At 39.1% G+C, this 17,303-nt stretch overlaps 3 protein-coding genes across 4 annotated transcripts; 1 reads left to right on the top strand and 2 right to left on the bottom strand.

Moving 5' to 3' along the window:
• Positions 1-32: 32 nt before the first annotated feature.
• On the bottom strand, positions 33-3,368 carry LOC121909202 (DET1- and DDB1-associated protein 1-like). The gene is made up of 5 exons (XM_042429649.1): positions 2,986-3,368; positions 2,631-2,711; positions 2,388-2,439; positions 2,111-2,172; positions 33-1,982 (listed from the first exon to the last, which is right to left on the bottom strand). Exons 1-5 carry the CDS (start codon positions 2,992-2,994, stop codon positions 1,878-1,880), a joined length of 309 nt encoding a protein of 102 aa, XP_042285583.1. The 5' UTR covers positions 2,995-3,368; the 3' UTR covers positions 33-1,877.
• Positions 3,369-4,417: 1,049 nt separating this feature from the next.
• mrpl34 (mitochondrial ribosomal protein L34) lies at positions 4,418-6,375 on the bottom strand. Its single transcript, XM_042428189.1, has 2 exons — positions 6,230-6,375; positions 4,418-5,205 (listed from the first exon to the last, which is right to left on the bottom strand). The coding sequence occupies exons 1-2, from the start codon at positions 6,283-6,285 to the stop codon at positions 4,887-4,889; spliced, it is 375 nt and encodes a 124-aa protein (XP_042284123.1). The 5' UTR covers positions 6,286-6,375; the 3' UTR covers positions 4,418-4,886.
• A 78-nt stretch (positions 6,376-6,453) lies between these two features.
• abhd8a (abhydrolase domain containing 8a) lies at positions 6,454-16,120 on the top strand. 2 transcript variants are annotated; one of them, XM_042428187.1, is made up of 6 exons: positions 8,949-9,205; positions 9,419-9,453; positions 12,200-13,032; positions 13,196-13,366; positions 13,530-13,746; positions 13,879-16,120. In XM_042428187.1, the coding sequence occupies exons 3-6, from the start codon at positions 12,209-12,211 to the stop codon at positions 14,083-14,085; spliced, it is 1,419 nt and encodes a 472-aa protein (XP_042284121.1). In that variant the 5' UTR covers positions 8,949-9,205; positions 9,419-9,453; positions 12,200-12,208; the 3' UTR covers positions 14,086-16,120. The 2 variants fall into 2 exon arrangements, with proteins under 2 accessions (XP_042284120.1, XP_042284121.1); XM_042428186.1 differs by lacking the exons at positions 8,949-9,205; positions 9,419-9,453 and adding an exon at positions 6,454-6,525.
• Positions 16,121-17,303: the final 1,183 nt, after the last annotated feature.

Raw genomic sequence — 17,303 nt, 5'->3', positions numbered from 1 at the left:
CTGTATGTTGTGATCTATACAAGGACGAGATCTGAAATTGACAATACATTTATACAATAAACTCAAAGCAAACCATTAAACAGTAAACACATCCCAAACTTAATCTGGTGATGGAATACAAACCATATGACAATTTGATGTTCTTTGTTAATCTTCTAGAAAGAGTAGGGAAAATAAAAACACTGCATGTCTCTAGTTTAAAGTCATACTTGATGTGAAACTTGATGTGTATTCTATGTGTTTTAACTTATATGAGCAGCCAAACTGAACATATACTCCATAACCTTTAAACAGGAATCTGTGACAAACATAAAAATGTACATTAATAGACTCAACTGTCAGCCGTGCCAAACATTATTGAAAACGTGGCAAACACAATTTGCAGCAGATTATTATGTTTGCAAAAAGTATTTTTTCTAAAAGGTGCAATAAAGGAATTCAAGCCTCAGCAAATTCAAAAAATATTTTTGTGTCAACCCAACTTTGGCTTATTTGACTCCAGCGAAAAGAACAAAGTGGCTCAATAAAGTGAAATTACAATATGGCTGACTTGGGGAAGACAAAATTAGAGTGAGTCTTTGTTACCTGATAAAAAGGTCAGAATAATCACAATATACATACTGTACAAATATACAACATTTGTGTAGCATTATGGAGCAAAGACAGGGTGTTTATTTAGCCCTGCTGTCAAAAGCTTGTAATTCCAAGCACACATTCCCTCATTGTGATCAACCTGTTTAAGCAAATGTGAATGGCACATTTATAACAAGGTTGAAAGCAGTCCTTGCAATTAGCCTACACATTAGTACAGCTCGGTGTACATTTACACACATCTGCAGTCATCACCTATTCCGTAAAAATATTATGCTAACCTTGCCGTTACAAAGATACGAACACTGCTTATTAAGTGGTGATCTCAAAAGTACTAAGCATCAGAATATGGCTACAAATCTGCAGGTCACACTGGACAAAAGAGATTGCATCCTCTATTATGACTGTACTGGCTTGAATGCGTCCTTATTGAAAGGACAGACTAATATCCATTCAACCCGACGGTGGTTCATTTTTTCATTTGAAACAACAATGTAAATCAAGGGGGCACCCTAAGACATAGTGAAAACACACTCGCTTCCATTTAAGGCAATAAATCATTATTCATCAGAAGGAAACACGAGAACATTTCTTTCAGCACTTCTGTCTTTTTCCACAACACAGTCCATAACAAAACCCTGAATGGATCTTTAATTCTAAGCAACTAACACAGTGCTGCTTTATTTTTGATTTACTCTAAGGACAGTAATCACATAAAAGATGAGCTTAAATAATTTTTTCAGACCATGTCATCTCATAATCAAAACAAAAAAGTCCTTATGGAATAGGACCCGCAAAAGATGGCATGCCGCTTAATCACTGATATAAACTTAAAACATGCATATCATGGAGATGGTATAAGTAACCACAACTGCAATGGATTTACTCGCTTCACGTTCAAAAGAACAAAAGGCGAGGATAAGTGAATGGAAACCAGAGGGGTCGAGGAATAAGGAGGTAGATGCCTGTTATTTTCAAAACTACAAAGACTAAATCTGAGGCAGAAGTGTGGCTTGATGGAAGTAAAAGGAAATACTGGGTGAAAGCAGTACATAAACTGATGACAAAGGGTTTTGGTTAAGAAGGAAATCCAACGTCAAATGCAAACATAACGACCAACGCTGCAATGAAGCCTTTGGGTTTAATGTCATGTCAGCTGTGGTCTGAAATGATCCTTGTGTGCTTCAGTGTCAAGGCTCGCTTTGCAAACATATTTATAACCTGCATCTGTGAGTGTGCATTTTGTTTGTGTAAGTCAGTCTCTGCTGGGAGTACAGCACACCATTTTATGAATCCTCGTTCAGCTCTCGACTGTCGGTTCTGGCAATTTTCCGCGGAGGCGCCGTGTTCTCCCCCTCTGTTTGATCCTGCTCCCGCTTTTTTGCTGCATTCTGATAAAGTAAAAAATAAAGACATTTAACAAACTGTGAACCACAACACAGATATCAACTGTCATAAATGATACAATTAGCGCTAGCTTTCACCTCCCACGACATTAACTCTCTTAAGAAACCTTTACCTTTTTATCCCACTGTTGATGGAGATATCGCAGTAGGATGTTTGTCTTCTCTGTGACTATGACTGAGGAGAAACAACAGAGACACCGATTAGATCATGAGAGACACAAAGTAATGGATGCCAGAAATTGAGACAATGCCTATGCATAAACAATTGTGATCTGTGCTTGGAGTATAACCTTTTCCTGAGATATAAACAGAAATTTAAATCAGTTTAAACAGAAAGAGAACTATAATTCCCTCTGCTCTGTAAATAACCCAAAAAGTCAATGTACTTACTCTGCTCTGATGGATATTCCCGGGTTGGAAGATACACAGATGGTCGACGGTTCTAAGACAATATTGAAATCCACATTAGTCTATAAATATGCTAGAATTACCTCAGACAACAAGGCAGCGCGACCATGTGACAAAACATTCTTGAATTTAACATCTAAAATTACATGAGTTCATTACGTGAACTGACGACATGTGATTTTGACAACATTTGTCAACATTTTGGGAACACATAGGACCACTTACTGATGCTTTACATACAGAGTCTGCATGGAACCTGCTGAAGTTGTTTTTGTTGTAGACAGGTAGTCCCTTCAGGAAATCACTCTGTGATTAGAATAGAACAGAAAATATGAACAGCAACACTTCTCTTTTACTATAATTATCATGAGCGTGAAGTCACAGGTGGTCAGGCAAACTAGGCAATAACAAGGTAGCATAAAACAATTTCATCCCCTTACAGTCACCTGGACAACGTTCAATGAGAAGGCATAAACAGTACGTGCTACTTGCAACACTTAAGCAACATGTCTACCAACCCGATAAGAACCAACTCTTTAAGATAACACCTACGATTAAACAAAACCAGCTGTGAACTTACCTTCTCCATGTCTGTCGGACTCGGGCTCTTCTTTCGGTAACTACGTAGGTTAAGCGCCGTGCGAGTGAAAACCTGGTGAAAACGAGCAGATGCTAGCTAGCTAGCCACTGAGCCTTGTTGTCTTTGTCGTAGACAAGATACCGGTTTGTTTACCAGTTCGACAGCTTCTTGCGACTGCTGCAATACATTAACGACATATGAATTCTATATGATCGAACCACGCTACTTTAATCTATTATACACTCCCGCTGATATCAAATTATTCACACAAAAACAGAAACTGAATGTCCTTTAGAAGCTAACTTGCTACTAGTTCACAACTCCATTTTTGTTGTTTGTCTGTTCGGGGGCGGTTACCCTCTGAGATCCAACGTACCTGATTGGTTGAACTGTGGTAGCAGCGTTAAGAGAATGAATAGCGATGTGCTCATTGGCTAGAAAGAGATTATGTAACAGCTCAAGTCAATCCCCCAATAGAGGGGGGGTTGTGGCAGCCTTATTTTTTCCCACCCGCATTCCGAGAAGAGCCGCCCTACTCTGCGTCTGATTGGCTAATACTCGTTACCTTCGTGGTAAGGTTGGTTAGGTTTAGGTACGAAGAGTGAGATGGTTAGTGTTAAGGGGAAAAAATGCTTTGTGGCAAGAAGCTGTGATGAAAACAGGAGTAAAGTTTAAAGTCCCCTTCTCCTCATTAATATGTCTTTCTTCTTCTTCCTATACTTGGATGTTTAGGCTTCCAAGGTGGACAACAGTTTTAAAAAAGGATATAGATTTAATAAACTACAAGATGAAGATGAATAACATTTTCGAAAAGTCAAACTCCTTTAAAAAATGTCACACTTAATGCAATGCCAGATCTCTAATTACTTGACAGCAAAACTGAGTAAATAAATGATTGATAAAAAATAATATTGCTTAAACTACTTTGTTAATTGTTTATCATTCATTATTTACTTGTCATTCAGTGGTAAATAACACACATTAATTATTGATATGTAATGCAAAAATTGGCCAAGAGATACAGAATCTGAAAATGCATACTTGCAGCAGTACCTTCCTTAAAACAGCTGCCACAACTTATCATTTTCAACAATCAGTTTCTTGGTTTGTGAAAAAGTGCCACTGATTCTGAATTCTTGGTCCCTTGATGGACCACAGGTACCCAATCAGAAACCAGTTCTTTCCCCCAGCTCCTCTGATAAGCAAGTAACCACCAATCTTCACACTTAATGACAAAATACCCAATTGACACTCTTTTTCATGTTTAACTGCTTTTTGTACAATAAACCTCAACTTAGTCACCATTAGTAGGTGGTAGTCAATCTTGAAAACAGTCATGTATCTATAAAGTCTTCCTTGAACATGAAGTCAACAGGAGGTCAAATTTCTGTTTCTTGAAGCAGCAAAAAAACAAACACAAATGCACATCATGTAAATTCTGCTAGGGTGCTTTTTATTTCCAAGTCACACAGAACTTGGTGTATTTATTACAGAACAATAAAACAGATGTTGTAGGATTGCACAAAGACACGTTTTGTCTTTGAACCAAATGATTTCACACAAGCACAAAATGCATCGATCTGTTAACATTTAATGATTATAACCAAACCTTGTGGAGATGTTGAGTATCATTTGGTAAACTGTATTCAGGCAAATATAACTGGGCGAAACTACCAGGCTTCTTTTCACTCAAGGCAATAGCAACTTGTTTTTGGAAGGACAGTTTCCATTCATTATCAATGAACTGGGAACGCCAAACCCAACCCACACCCAGTATCACCAGTTAGCCCAATACACAAGTTCTCCGTTGCTTGCCGAGCACCTCCAGCATTTCAGAACCAAAGTCTGTGTCTTGAAAGTCTTACAGGTCAACCACCAGTCATCCTTTCCAACAAGGACCTTCAATGTGTGAGTGATTTCCGTCCCTTCAACATGCGCCGTAGAATCACCTCAATGCCGCCTTGTGAGCTGATCCTCTTGATCCAACCGTGGGTTCTCTTGCGTTTGATGTTCTTGGGCTGATACTCTGTACCTCTTTTCCGTGTTCGCACTTGCTGGTATTGCCACGGAAGCTGCTGGAACACTCCTGAACCCTCAGCTTGTGAAGAGAGTGGCCCACATCTGGAAATCTGAGGTCCCGCAGCTGCTCTTGGTATAATCCAGTTGCTAAATAATCTAAGGTGAGTGCTGCCAGTTACTGCAAGGTTCCCTGCAGGAATGCTGAAGGGACAAATTGAAAAAAATACTATTAACAAATGGTTTTCACAAACACAACACATGAGCACTGTAATTGCACTCAAGTTGTAATACATTTTGTTGAGGCAATTTATGCGTGGGGTCTCATGTACTAATCACATGCCTTGGTTTTTGCATCAATATAATGATGAAAACACATTTTAACTGCTACTTTAAGTCATAACATCCTGTGATTCCCACTTATTCTATATCTCTCATCACAGGAGTTCTGTTTTATACATATGACATGTCCTACAGAACAAGACAATATATTAGACAATTAGAGGTCATTTAAAAACAGAACATGTGTAGAAGTGCAAATTGATACAATGGAGGGATTATTTATGTCTACAACTAACATTTCAAGGAAAATGTGTCAGAAGAGAAGGAAAATGTGGATCTTTCTTTGATGTAAACGTGTTGAGAACAGGGTTTCTCCTTGACTGTTTCACCATATTTAGATGTGGATCTTAAGAGTGGTTTTCGCCACTTATTAAAATGAGATCACACATTACCTCCGTGGATACAACAGGTTTCTAATTTTGCCCATTGGGGTTACGTTAGGAATAAATGAGGCTGTGTCATCAAATAACAAACCCACAGCGTGCTAAAGCTACAATATGCCGGTGTTTCGGTTTAACGAGTGACCGTGTTGGCGTGGTTGTCGTAGTGACAGCAGCTTTTGATAACACAAACACAACATGTAGGTGTCCTTCCTAAAAGCCTTAGAGTAACTTATGACAGCTATTAAACAAAGTAAGTTTCATATGCAGGGTTGCAAGTGTTTTGGTTTGTTTAGCTGCCATTAAGGTATGATTTGATCAGCTATCTACCACTTAAATATAATTTCCAGCCAGTGGGTAGTTTAGCTATCTACCTGCATATTCATTATAAACGAGCCACGCTAACGTACCGCTGAGCTAATGCTAGCATGTCAATGTTAGCATCTTAAACAAACACTTTTGGCTTTGCCTTTAAACCAAATGTACAAATACATGAACTGTGTTACCTGCTAATGTGGGTTATTCCACGCAGTCGAGCAAAAGACGACAGTATAGTATTCATTTTGAGATATTTACACAGTTGACACAGGCATGGGGAAACTGAATGTCACAGGTCTGCCAGCCGACCCCTGTATATGAAGCACTGTGATTGGCTCAGACCTTTTAGCCAATTGAAATGCTTCTAGCTGAATATATATTGTACTATTTACCCTGAGTTTAGCCTGTCAGGTTAAATGTCAAGCAGTTTACCGACGAAACGGTTCAAGCTTTAGTGTCCGCCAGACGGGAGACGCTACATAAGGTAAACACTTGATTTGTTTACAGCCCGAGACATACCTGTCAACATTGGCCTTTGAAAATTAGGGATATTGTCTTGCACCTTACCATTTTTTTTGTAATTATGAAAAGGGTTTCCTCTCTCAGTTCCAGAGATTTAATCACCAAGTGTTCTTACTGCCTGCCCTGCTGTGACCTCAGAGCAAATAGTGTTGGGTCAACAAGTTCAACAAAGGAAGGTGATTATGATCAGTTAGTTAAATACCTGGCTTAAAGAAAAATGGCTTGGTGGATAGATATCTCTGAGAGCACCCCTGCATTATGTAGAAGAAAAGACAAAGAGGACATCAATTCACAACTTGCATGAAGATTTATTAAAGTCTCCCTCCACTCAAAAATATGTTTTTCTTCTTGTTCCTTCAGTTTGATGTTTGCGCTTCACTTTGCAAAATGATATATGTGCAGAAGGCTGTTTTCACATTCATCTGCTTAAAGTGTAAAGTTTCTCCGAGCTCATTGAAAATCCAGGAGTGGGCCTATGAGCATGATTTGTGACATTACAAATAGTTGAAATAGAAACTTGAAGCTTCCGGTGCACAAACACTGAGAATGGACTGTTTAAGTAGGAGACATCTTGTGTCCAGCGGGAAAAAGAAATTAAATTTATTTTCTTATTTATAAATTCTGGAATTTTTAATGAGGGTGAAGGAGTATGTGTAATTTGAAGGATTTTAACAAGATAATTGAACTTTTTTGTGGAAAAACCATATCAGACACAAATTATTATTCAAAGTAGAGTATTTACATCTTGAAACATGTCTATAGGGGATCTTTAAGAAAACTCATTATGTACAGGCACTAATTATAATCTGATTGCTAATTTAAAACATTTACAAGTTTTTATCTTACTTTCTTAAGCACAGTAATTCAACAATGTGATGAAATTCATTTACAAATTATTCCTGAAGAGGAAGCGTTGCCTGAGAGGTTGTACTCAGGGCATAAACTTACTGTTTATTCACAATGTTGTTGGGGTTTTGTTTGTTTGTTTGTTTGTTTTTTCAATTGCTTAAGCCAATTTTTTGAAACACTTACAATTCTCAATACACTACTGTAAGTGGAGTCATCAAAACAATGTATATAGTGCAGCACAGCACTTCATTTAACTTGCAATGGCACATAATTTAACTTGTGCCCAAATTAAATGACTTAATCAATTTGTGCATCACTGCCAAACTGTGATCCCCCTTCATTTGCTTAATACACAACAGTCAAAATGAAAAACAGCTGTGTCAATATAACAATATAGTAGTCTACCAAAACTGTGTTTCTCATCATTGAGACTTACATACAGTGACCCCCAAGTCAAATATCCTTTACAGCTAGCTGAAGAGTATCCATCAAAACTCCTGACACACAAACACCTGTTTAAGTATTTATTCAAAGGCTTTACAATATATACCTTACCAGTGTACTGTTTACAATTGGACCGCACAGTAAAAGTCATGTACACCAGAATTAAAATCACATCTGGTCATATGGCCCTTATAATACATTGTGGGGGAAAAACCTTTTTCCGTGGTGGCACCTTCCCCCTGCTGGGATGTCTACAAATACATACAATACATATTACATACATACATATAATGCATACAAATACATATTTGAAAAGCTATGATTTACACACTGTGTATGTTCCCAGATAGCAAAATTATTCTGGTCCAGTTCTGGCCCACTTAGAACATGGAATGATGGCCCATGGGCAGTCCACTCCATGTCACCATATGTCCGCCACAAGTTAACCAAATAAACCACATGTGGCCCTAATCTGAGAAGCCATTTTGACTCACGCTGAATCACTGAGTATACTGAAGATCAGTGTGCTTTAATTCAGTATGAAAATGATGAGAAATCAGGTGTACTGAGAATTATTGTCATTTTAGAATTGTGCCAAACTGAGAAAAACTTAATACAAGATTTGTGTATGAGTTGCCATTCGATTGATTAATTGGTATAATTGATTTTTTTAAAAACACGTGTGCATATCATAATAAAACAATTACTGTTATTTACACCGCCTGCCAAACAACACCAGACAACACAGCTGTTGGCACACTCCGCCCCATAAACGTCACAGCTGGACTACTCTGTGACAGGCACCAGACAGTCACAGCAGTGCTGATCTGGAACTGTTATGTGAGTTCAAGGGTACCAAAGGGACAGCACATCTTAGTCCAAAACTTAAAGGTCATGTCTCCTTATAGTGCTGCAGCAACTGCAATAGCCAAACACGTGTTTAGGTGACAGTTTACGATGAGACAGTTAAGATGATTTAAAATCAAGTGTAAATCCTGAAATGGGATCGCATAGGCCTCACTACGGCCATGTGTTAGCCTATTTAGAAAATTAGCTGGACCATCATTTTATCATTTCTGTCACCCCCTCATATCTGTCTCCCTGACCGCAAACACGCGCACGCACGCATCTTGCTGTTCTGTCAGCCTTAGCAACAGGGAAACAAGACTCTCCCATTGGCTTCAGCTCAGCGTTCAGCTGTCTTCTATTCGCCCTGCTCACTGCCACTCAGGAGGGAAACTGCCCGAAGACTGCTGCGGATACAAGGGCAGCAGGGCTGGGTAGGGTCTGGCCTGGGTGCGCAGTGGATGCTGAAGGAGAAAAAACATCGCCGTTTGCAGTCGTTATGGGTATCTTACTGAAATGCAATTGGCACACTTTTATGGATGCATGCGTTATCATCAGTCCAAGTCCCCTCGTGCTCTGTGGTAGCAGTCTAATGACGCTAATAAGAAGCTTTTACTATTTTGCAGCATCTCTAGAATAGATAAATTGTTGCACCAAATGCAACGTTTCTCTCAGTTCAGTTTTGTCGGCCCTTGACTGTCATCTGTTTGGTGCAGACGTATAATCACCTTAATCATCAGTAATTCTGCAGGTAAGGAATCGATTTATTTTACATTATGTTGTCTAATTAGCTAATGTTTATTGTGCAAGGGGGAAAAATGATAAGCATCAATAAACAGTGCACGATAACTGCATGCATTTGTCCTGCGACAGCGCAAAAATAATAGATCTATCGATAATATAAGCGAGGCAATTATGGCCTAAACCTGCGCACTATTTTTTATCTTTCAATTATTTGTTATGCGGTGCTGTAATTTGGACATATTCATTGCAATTGTAACGTAACATAGTTCTTTATTTTTTATAGTTCTTATTTTTATGTGACTATTAGAAATATGATTGATTTATGACATGTTATTGAAACCTGCAGCCTACTGCGGTTATGGCGTGATGTTTTGAAAGCCATAAGCTTGTTGAACCAGCTAAGCAATAGGACATTTGTGCATTAGACCTTTTTAACAGAAAGTATCATATAATGGGCTTATTTTTTGCAATATACATTTCGTGCGCAGATGTCATGTCAGACTGCACCGCATTGTGCTGTGTGTATACCCATGTTTTGGATATAGAGCAGCACACTATGTACCTAATGTGTGTTACTGTAAGACTTGGCAGACATATCAACCTATATATTCTGCAATGCAGACAAAAATTAACATGGCTGAGTAACCTTCAGCCTGTTTGGGTTTGTGGATTCCAGGAAGTGGTCACTGTGCTCCTCTCACTCACATTCAAGTCCTGCTTGACCATATTTATTGATAGTAGGTCAGCAGGATAATCACTGATTTAAATGATAGGGCTTTGGATGGATGCTGCTGTAGTTAGTTTTGTGTTGATGAGGTGTGGTGGCATCTCAGGGTCAGCGAAGCAGTTACACAAGGTTAAGTGCCAAATGTTCACCACTGTCACAAGTGACCACCTCTTATTTAGGACCCCCTACTGTGTACACCTTTACCTCATCATGTTCTAGTTGTAGTTAATGTGGCATGAAAAACCTGTATTGGCCAAAATATGAAACACATTTTGAGTATAAAACAAGGCTTGCTGCAGTTTTTCAGAGTGACAGCTGAATCCAGCTGCAGTTTGGAGTGTCTGTTTGCTTCTTGTGCCGATTCTCCATTTTGATATCTGTGGAAAGACATGACAGTCAGTCAACATTCACTCGGCTCCAGGGTGTAATTGGATAGCATTTGATGCACTGACCTTCAGACCATCTTGCCACTGCCAACAACAACAACAACAACAACAACACACATAGATGCATTGCCACATGCACACATAATGCATGCACACACATACTGGTCTCTCCATTCAGTCTTTCAGGCATTGACCCTTCATCCATTTTAATATGTTAATGAACTCTTCTTTGCAGATATGGAGATTCAGTTGGTAAACAAGCTTAATTTTCCCTTGCAGTAGTGCCAGTCTCTGAAGCACTCTTCATTTAAAGATAAAAGATAGATCACAGATACAAATGTACTATTCATTATGAATTTATTACATTGATAGTGTCTGAATAATGGCTAAAAATAAAATATGAATCTACATCTGAATGAGATCAGATGAGATGATGTTCCTCAACAAATACACTTCAATCCATTCATGTTTATTACATTTTATATCAACAACATCCTGGCATGTTCACACGTTATGTATTCCTATGAAATATGTGAAGTCAGAAGCATGACTGAAACATAATCATGATCTAAACAACATGTTACATGATATACTATGAGCAATAAACTGTAATCTGCCCTCTCTGCAGTAATCTTCATACTGCATTCTGTTTTAGTTTCTGTAACCCGGAAACAATGAAGCCTTGCCATGTAGATGTGACTCTTCCCACTCTGTTTCCTAGAGATAATCCGTTTGCCTTCATATGCAAAGTGAAGACTAATGTTGCTTTATTTGCATGACTGGTTAAATGCAGTTCAGCTGTGACTGGACCTGAGCAGGAGAACAAAGACTGTTTTTCTCTCATCTCCATTGGAAACAGTATAGCTTAGGGAACTGCTATCCTTTTATTATGAGAGATATTGTATGCACAGTCATACCCCAATGACTGATGTTTTCTATTTATATATATCCTGATTCTGACCGTGTCAAAAGGAAGGGTTATTAATAGCAAACGTCTAGGTCAACATGTGAATAGTGAGTCTTCACTGACATTGAAACTATGAGACAAGTGCTGTTTTTATGTTGTCTGTTCATGAACTTGGGATCTCTGAATGTTAAGCTGCTTTTTCACCCAGGTGAGTGTATTATAAAGGCTTTACAAAGGCTAGAGTTACACTGGATATGGTGTTTTGAATTTGCAATGCAGTCTGGATTCTATTAAATGGAAAGCATCCTTGCTATTGGCAGGTTTCAGTTTACTCAACATTGGCTGTGGACTGATGAAAGGATAAAGAAGACCATTTCACTGTAACTGCGTTGCTAGGAAACAGCTTTGGTCCAGTTTCATAGGAACCAAGCTGGGTCCCAATTTCTTCCTGTTGAGCTGTTGACATTTGCAAACACTGCATCAGGAAATAAACTTGAACCTATTTAAAAACTGTAAAATGTTCCATATAATGAATACTGAAAGAGTCAGGTAATAAGCCTCACAAACCTATTGCTTGATTCAGGCATTGTCTCTTTCTCTATTTTGTGCTTAGACATAATGTGTTTTTTGTTATATTACAAATTAAACATCTGAGTGATGATAAGCTTTGTTATATCTTTGCATCACGTATTTGTCATTATTTCTGATGTTTGATGTTATTGATGTTATGCAGGGAAGCACCATGCTGACCAGTATCACGGAAGGGATACTGTGCTGCCTAACTGGGAAGGCTGCCAGTCTGGTCTTGCCCCTGGAGTCATCAGAACCCTCTGATGGCTTTGAGTTTGTGGAGGTGAAACCTGGGAGAGTCCTGCGGGTGCGGCATATCATCCCTGAGCGTCAGCCCACAGTAACAGAAGAGCAAGTTGCAGGCAAGGAGAAGACGGACAGTGGCTGCGATGATGACAGCTCTCCTGAGGATTATAATAAGGAGAGCAATACCGGCAGCAGTGTCCACTGCAAGAGGAAGATCACCGTCTACCGCAACGGCCAGCTGGTGATTGAGAATCTCGGTGATGTGTTGCACTCTGAGATCCTGCAGTGTCAGGATGGGGATCTGGAACCCTGTAGCACTGTGGAGGTGGAGCTGGCTGACTACAAAGAAATGGCCTCTTCTCCTGACCCCAATCCTGTACCTCCCCCAGTTCCTCCACCCCCTGGGGAACAGAAACCTGCTCCACCTCCTCGCCGTCGTCGCCGTAAGCCCAAGCGCACAGTGCTAATCGACTCAAAGAGGGTGATCTCAAGCTGCAAAGGGACACACTCGGACGTAGCGCTGTTCTTCGTGCATGGGGTGGGAGGCTCACTGGACATTTGGAGCAGCCAACTGGACTTCTTCTCCCGATTGGGCTATGAGGTAATTGCGCCGGACCTGGCGGGCCATGGAGCCAGCACTGCCCCACAGATTGCAGCAGCTTATACTTTCTATGCCCTGGCAGAGGACCTGCGTGCCATCTTTAAGAGATATGCACGTAAACGCAACATTCTCATTGGCCACTCATATGGGTGAGTGCTTTAGGATTTGTGAGATGCTTTTGTTATAAATCATTAACTATTGGATCTATCTGATGCAATTCTAAAGATGATCAAAGTGATTTCTTTACTCTGATTTAAACTTTATTTCTTCATAGTTTTTAACACCCTTTACCCATACAATTATGTCTTGCAGAGTGTCATTTTGCACCTTCCTGGCCCACGAATATCCTGACCTTGTCCATAAGGTGGTGATGATCAATGGTGGGGGTCCCACAGCTCTGGAGCCAAGCCTCTGTTCCATCTTCCAGCTGCCATCTTGTGTCCTTCACTGTCTGTCACCCTGTTTGGCATGGAGCTTCCTCAAGTAAGAGCTGCATTTGTATATGGTGCCAAAATTGCCACTAGAAATAATGACACATACTGTAGTAGCTTCCCTCACCACAGACAAAATAGCATTGCTATGTGTCAAGCATTTAAAAACATTCTAGCATTCCAGGTAACACCTCCTCTCGCTTCCCTGTCTTTAGAGCTGGATTTGCCCGTCAGGGTGCCAAAGAAAAGCAGTTGCTGAAGCAGGGAAATGCCTTCAATGTGTCTCCATTTGTCCTGCGTGCCATGATGAGTGGCCAGTACTGGCCTGAGGGGGATGAGGTCTACCATGCTGAGCTCACTGTGCCCATCCTTCTGGTTCATGGCATGTGTGACAAGTTTGTGCCCATGGATGAGGACCAGCGCATGGCAGAGGTACATCACATTTTCATGTTTTTATGTGAATCCATGTTAATTTCTGATGTGGTATTTAAGATTAAGTGTCTTCTTTGTAGTTTAGTTTGACCTATTGTAAAGTTCTGCATTCATTTTTTGCTGCCTTTCTAGATCCTCCTGTTTGCATTCCTAAAAGTAATTGAGGAAGGAAGTCACATGGTCATGATGGAGTGTCCTGACACCGTCAACACCCTCCTCCATGAGTTCTTTCTATGGGAGCCTGACATGTCCAGAAAAGACAGCTGCAAGACAGACATAGAGAAGACTGTCAGTGACACTCTCCAGACAATGAAAATCAATAAGTTTATGGACAAATAACCAACAAGGAGTCTGGTTTCATCACAGAACCAAGCAGAAGGCCTTTTTCGACATGTGTTCTTAAGGCTGCTCCTAGGCTGAGAGCTGTTATATACAGGGCCACATCTTAAGGATGCGGACGGCCACTGGTGCTCCAAGATAAAGCAGGACTTATGGCATTGTGCCAAGTAGAGAATGATGGACAGAACATAAAGATGAGAGGAACGGATGCAAATACACAGTCAGTTTCCGCTTTGCTTTTTGATTTGAGTTTGTGCTCCATCAAACGATGTTCGCAAAATGACACAACATCTGGAGGTCAAAGGGACTATGTCCATTTGTGATTTGTGTTTGAAATGTTTCTGGTGAAGAACTGACTACTACAAGATGCAAGAGGCATAAAATCCAAGAAATGGTGTCTGAATTTCCTTGCCTTTGTCTTACATATTCTGTAAAGTACTGCAGAGCTTCTGTTCTACCTTTATGAAGAGGCTATTAACTTAGCATCGGGCCCCTCTTACATCTGCTTTCAATGGAAAACTGGCAAAGTAATATGTAGTAAACTGAGAAATATCACAGGTATGATTTGCCAGTATGATGATGAAGGACAGCTTATGATGAAATGTAAGCGTTGATAATGATAGTTTATTATTAAAACTGACTGGATGGTAGTGGGAAATTGGTTAAAGACAGTAGATATATACATGCAAAATGTAATTAATAATTGCACTAAATGCATATTTAAATTACATTACGCATGAGGCAGAGACACTAATTCATGGCTCACCTGCAATCCAGCCTCCCAATAACTAACTCAAGCACTGTGCAGTGTACGCTATCTGAAAGATGAAGACTCAGTCACAGCTTTTGTCAATAAAATTGGCTCATCTATTTCCAAATTAGAGCCATTTATTTTCCATATAATGAACTCTTATATAAACTCTAAAACCAAAAAGCTATGTGTGTCTATGTTAAGCACAATGTAACCAATTCATCAGTTCATAGTTGCATGAAAATGAAATAATATTCAATGAGAGATCTATGTGAAATGGTTGCAAAAACAGACATGGATTCCAAAAGGTTGTCCTCCTTTATTCTAACAGCCCATTCTCCTTCAATAGTGTTTAATATCCAAAGGATGCAAAGTACCAGGACCCTGCATGAGCTCAGAATAAGAGAGAGTTGCAATATATTGTCATATTGATAATTTCCCAGTGCACTTCTCTTTAATCAAATGGGTGTTCCTCTTTATGTGTAAGTATTACTTTGCCTTTAATCTAAAATAACAGCAACTGCCATAATAATTTGTGGTTGTACTTCAAGCTGTTGTGTCTCTTAGCTGATTAATGCAAAACCAGAGTGTGTTCCCCTACTACTCTCCAGTCCACCCTGTTCATGTAATGGTGTAAGACTGAAAGAATGAGCTAAACATATTGCTCAGTGAAAGACATTCATTCATGGGTGTTGCTTTGTCCCATACTGGGACTGTAAGGTGCGAGTTAAAGCACAGTCTAATATGCTCTCAGACCATGCTTATCAGTTGCGGAAGGTGTAACTGGTGAATTTGAAACTGGGTGTCCAATGCTTAGAATCAAATATGAGTCAGCCAAAGGAGAAAGTCCCTTTAGAAAGAGGGACATTCATACTCACCATGTTGGTCTGTTATATATGCATTTTGACAGAATGGATGCAACATGACCGGTCTTATGCAACTGGAACAAAATAGGGAGAAATAGAGTGGAAATAAACTGACCTGGCACTGATGCCAGACCTTTCCAAAAACCAACAAGTGCTGCTGATGCAATGTACTGTACTATACGTATGTCTCCTTTGATGTAAAAGGTCAGTAAAACTGTATGGACTACAGGGTGCACATGTACTTCCTCTTATGCTAAAAGTGTGCATATACAAATTGTCAGTGCTCCAATGTGCTATATCTTTTTGTGGTTAACAAAATGTGTTAATGTTACTGTTGCATTTATTCATGGGAATCATAATATATGCACTGCCTGAATGTAGATGCATATAACATTATATAACCTATCAAAACAGTTGGATTCAGTGTATGAATGTGCCTTTCCTGGCATGAAATAAAACTGATGTTCACAGTCTACAGGTGTTTTTGTTTGTTTCTGTGCAGTAATGTAGTATGTTTTTCCTCAGGGAGTGTTGGATGTAACAGAATTACAATATGTCATTATGAATTGAAAATTTGAAGATGACACTTTTGTAATTAAAAAACTAAAAATCAAAAAAACAAAACAAAAAAACAACAAACAAACAAAAAGACAATTTGGGGGGGAAAAGTAGGTAGACTAGATCTGTTCATCTGTTAGATGTCTATACAGCTGGGCTGTTTAACTATAAACACTTAAAAGTGCATCTTGTAACAACAACATTTGCATGTAAACCTCTACAAAGTTTACTATGAATTAATGATTATTACTTGAAATTGTGCAGCACCACCTATTTTTGGTGGCAATAATTAAAGAGTATAACAGGATAAAACAGCTGTGAAGGCCCACCACCATCGCCATCCCACCCCACACACTCCTCCATCCTATGTATATGTGTGTATATACATGTGTATATACAGTATTTATGTATATATATGTGTGTATGTGTATGTACAATATATATAGTGTATATGTACAGTATATATATGTATGTATGTATGTGGATGTGTATTTGTATGTGTGTATGTATGGTGCCAGTCAGAGGTTTGAATACACTTTCTCATTCAAATGAGTGAGGGGCTGTCTTGACTTTCGACTGGTACTGTATACATATGTAGGTAAGACTACTGCATATTTAATTTATTTTGTATTCATTATGTCACCTACATACATACACACACACAAATGATATAATCAGATTATATTCCATAATTAGTCTAAATAAATAAAAACTCTTTTCTTAAGTTTGTAATCATTTAGTATTCTTAGTACGCTTTGTCTGTCAATGCCAGAAGCACAAAAATTAAATATTAAAGAAAAACCTTGTGATCAGTAAGAACAGATGGTTGAGTTGAAACCATGGTTGAAACATTACTAACATTAATTTTAATGTGTTTGAAACAACCCAAAATCTGTTCTGAATTGCCGGGACATCTTTTTGCTGGATCATTCATTTTTTGAATATTAGAAAACCGCCCTCTCCAGTTATCTCTAAAATCAAAAGTTACCACAAAACTAGACGATATCTCTGTGAATTAAATTAATTTTTACAAAAAGATTAGC

Source organism: Thunnus maccoyii, chromosome 12 (genome assembly GCF_910596095.1).
Source record: "Thunnus maccoyii chromosome 12, fThuMac1.1, whole genome shotgun sequence".
NCBI lineage: Eukaryota > Metazoa > Chordata > Actinopteri > Scombriformes > Scombridae > Thunnus > Thunnus maccoyii.
The sequence above is the reverse complement of the archived record's forward strand: the minus strand, read 5'-3'. Positions and strand labels throughout refer to the sequence as shown.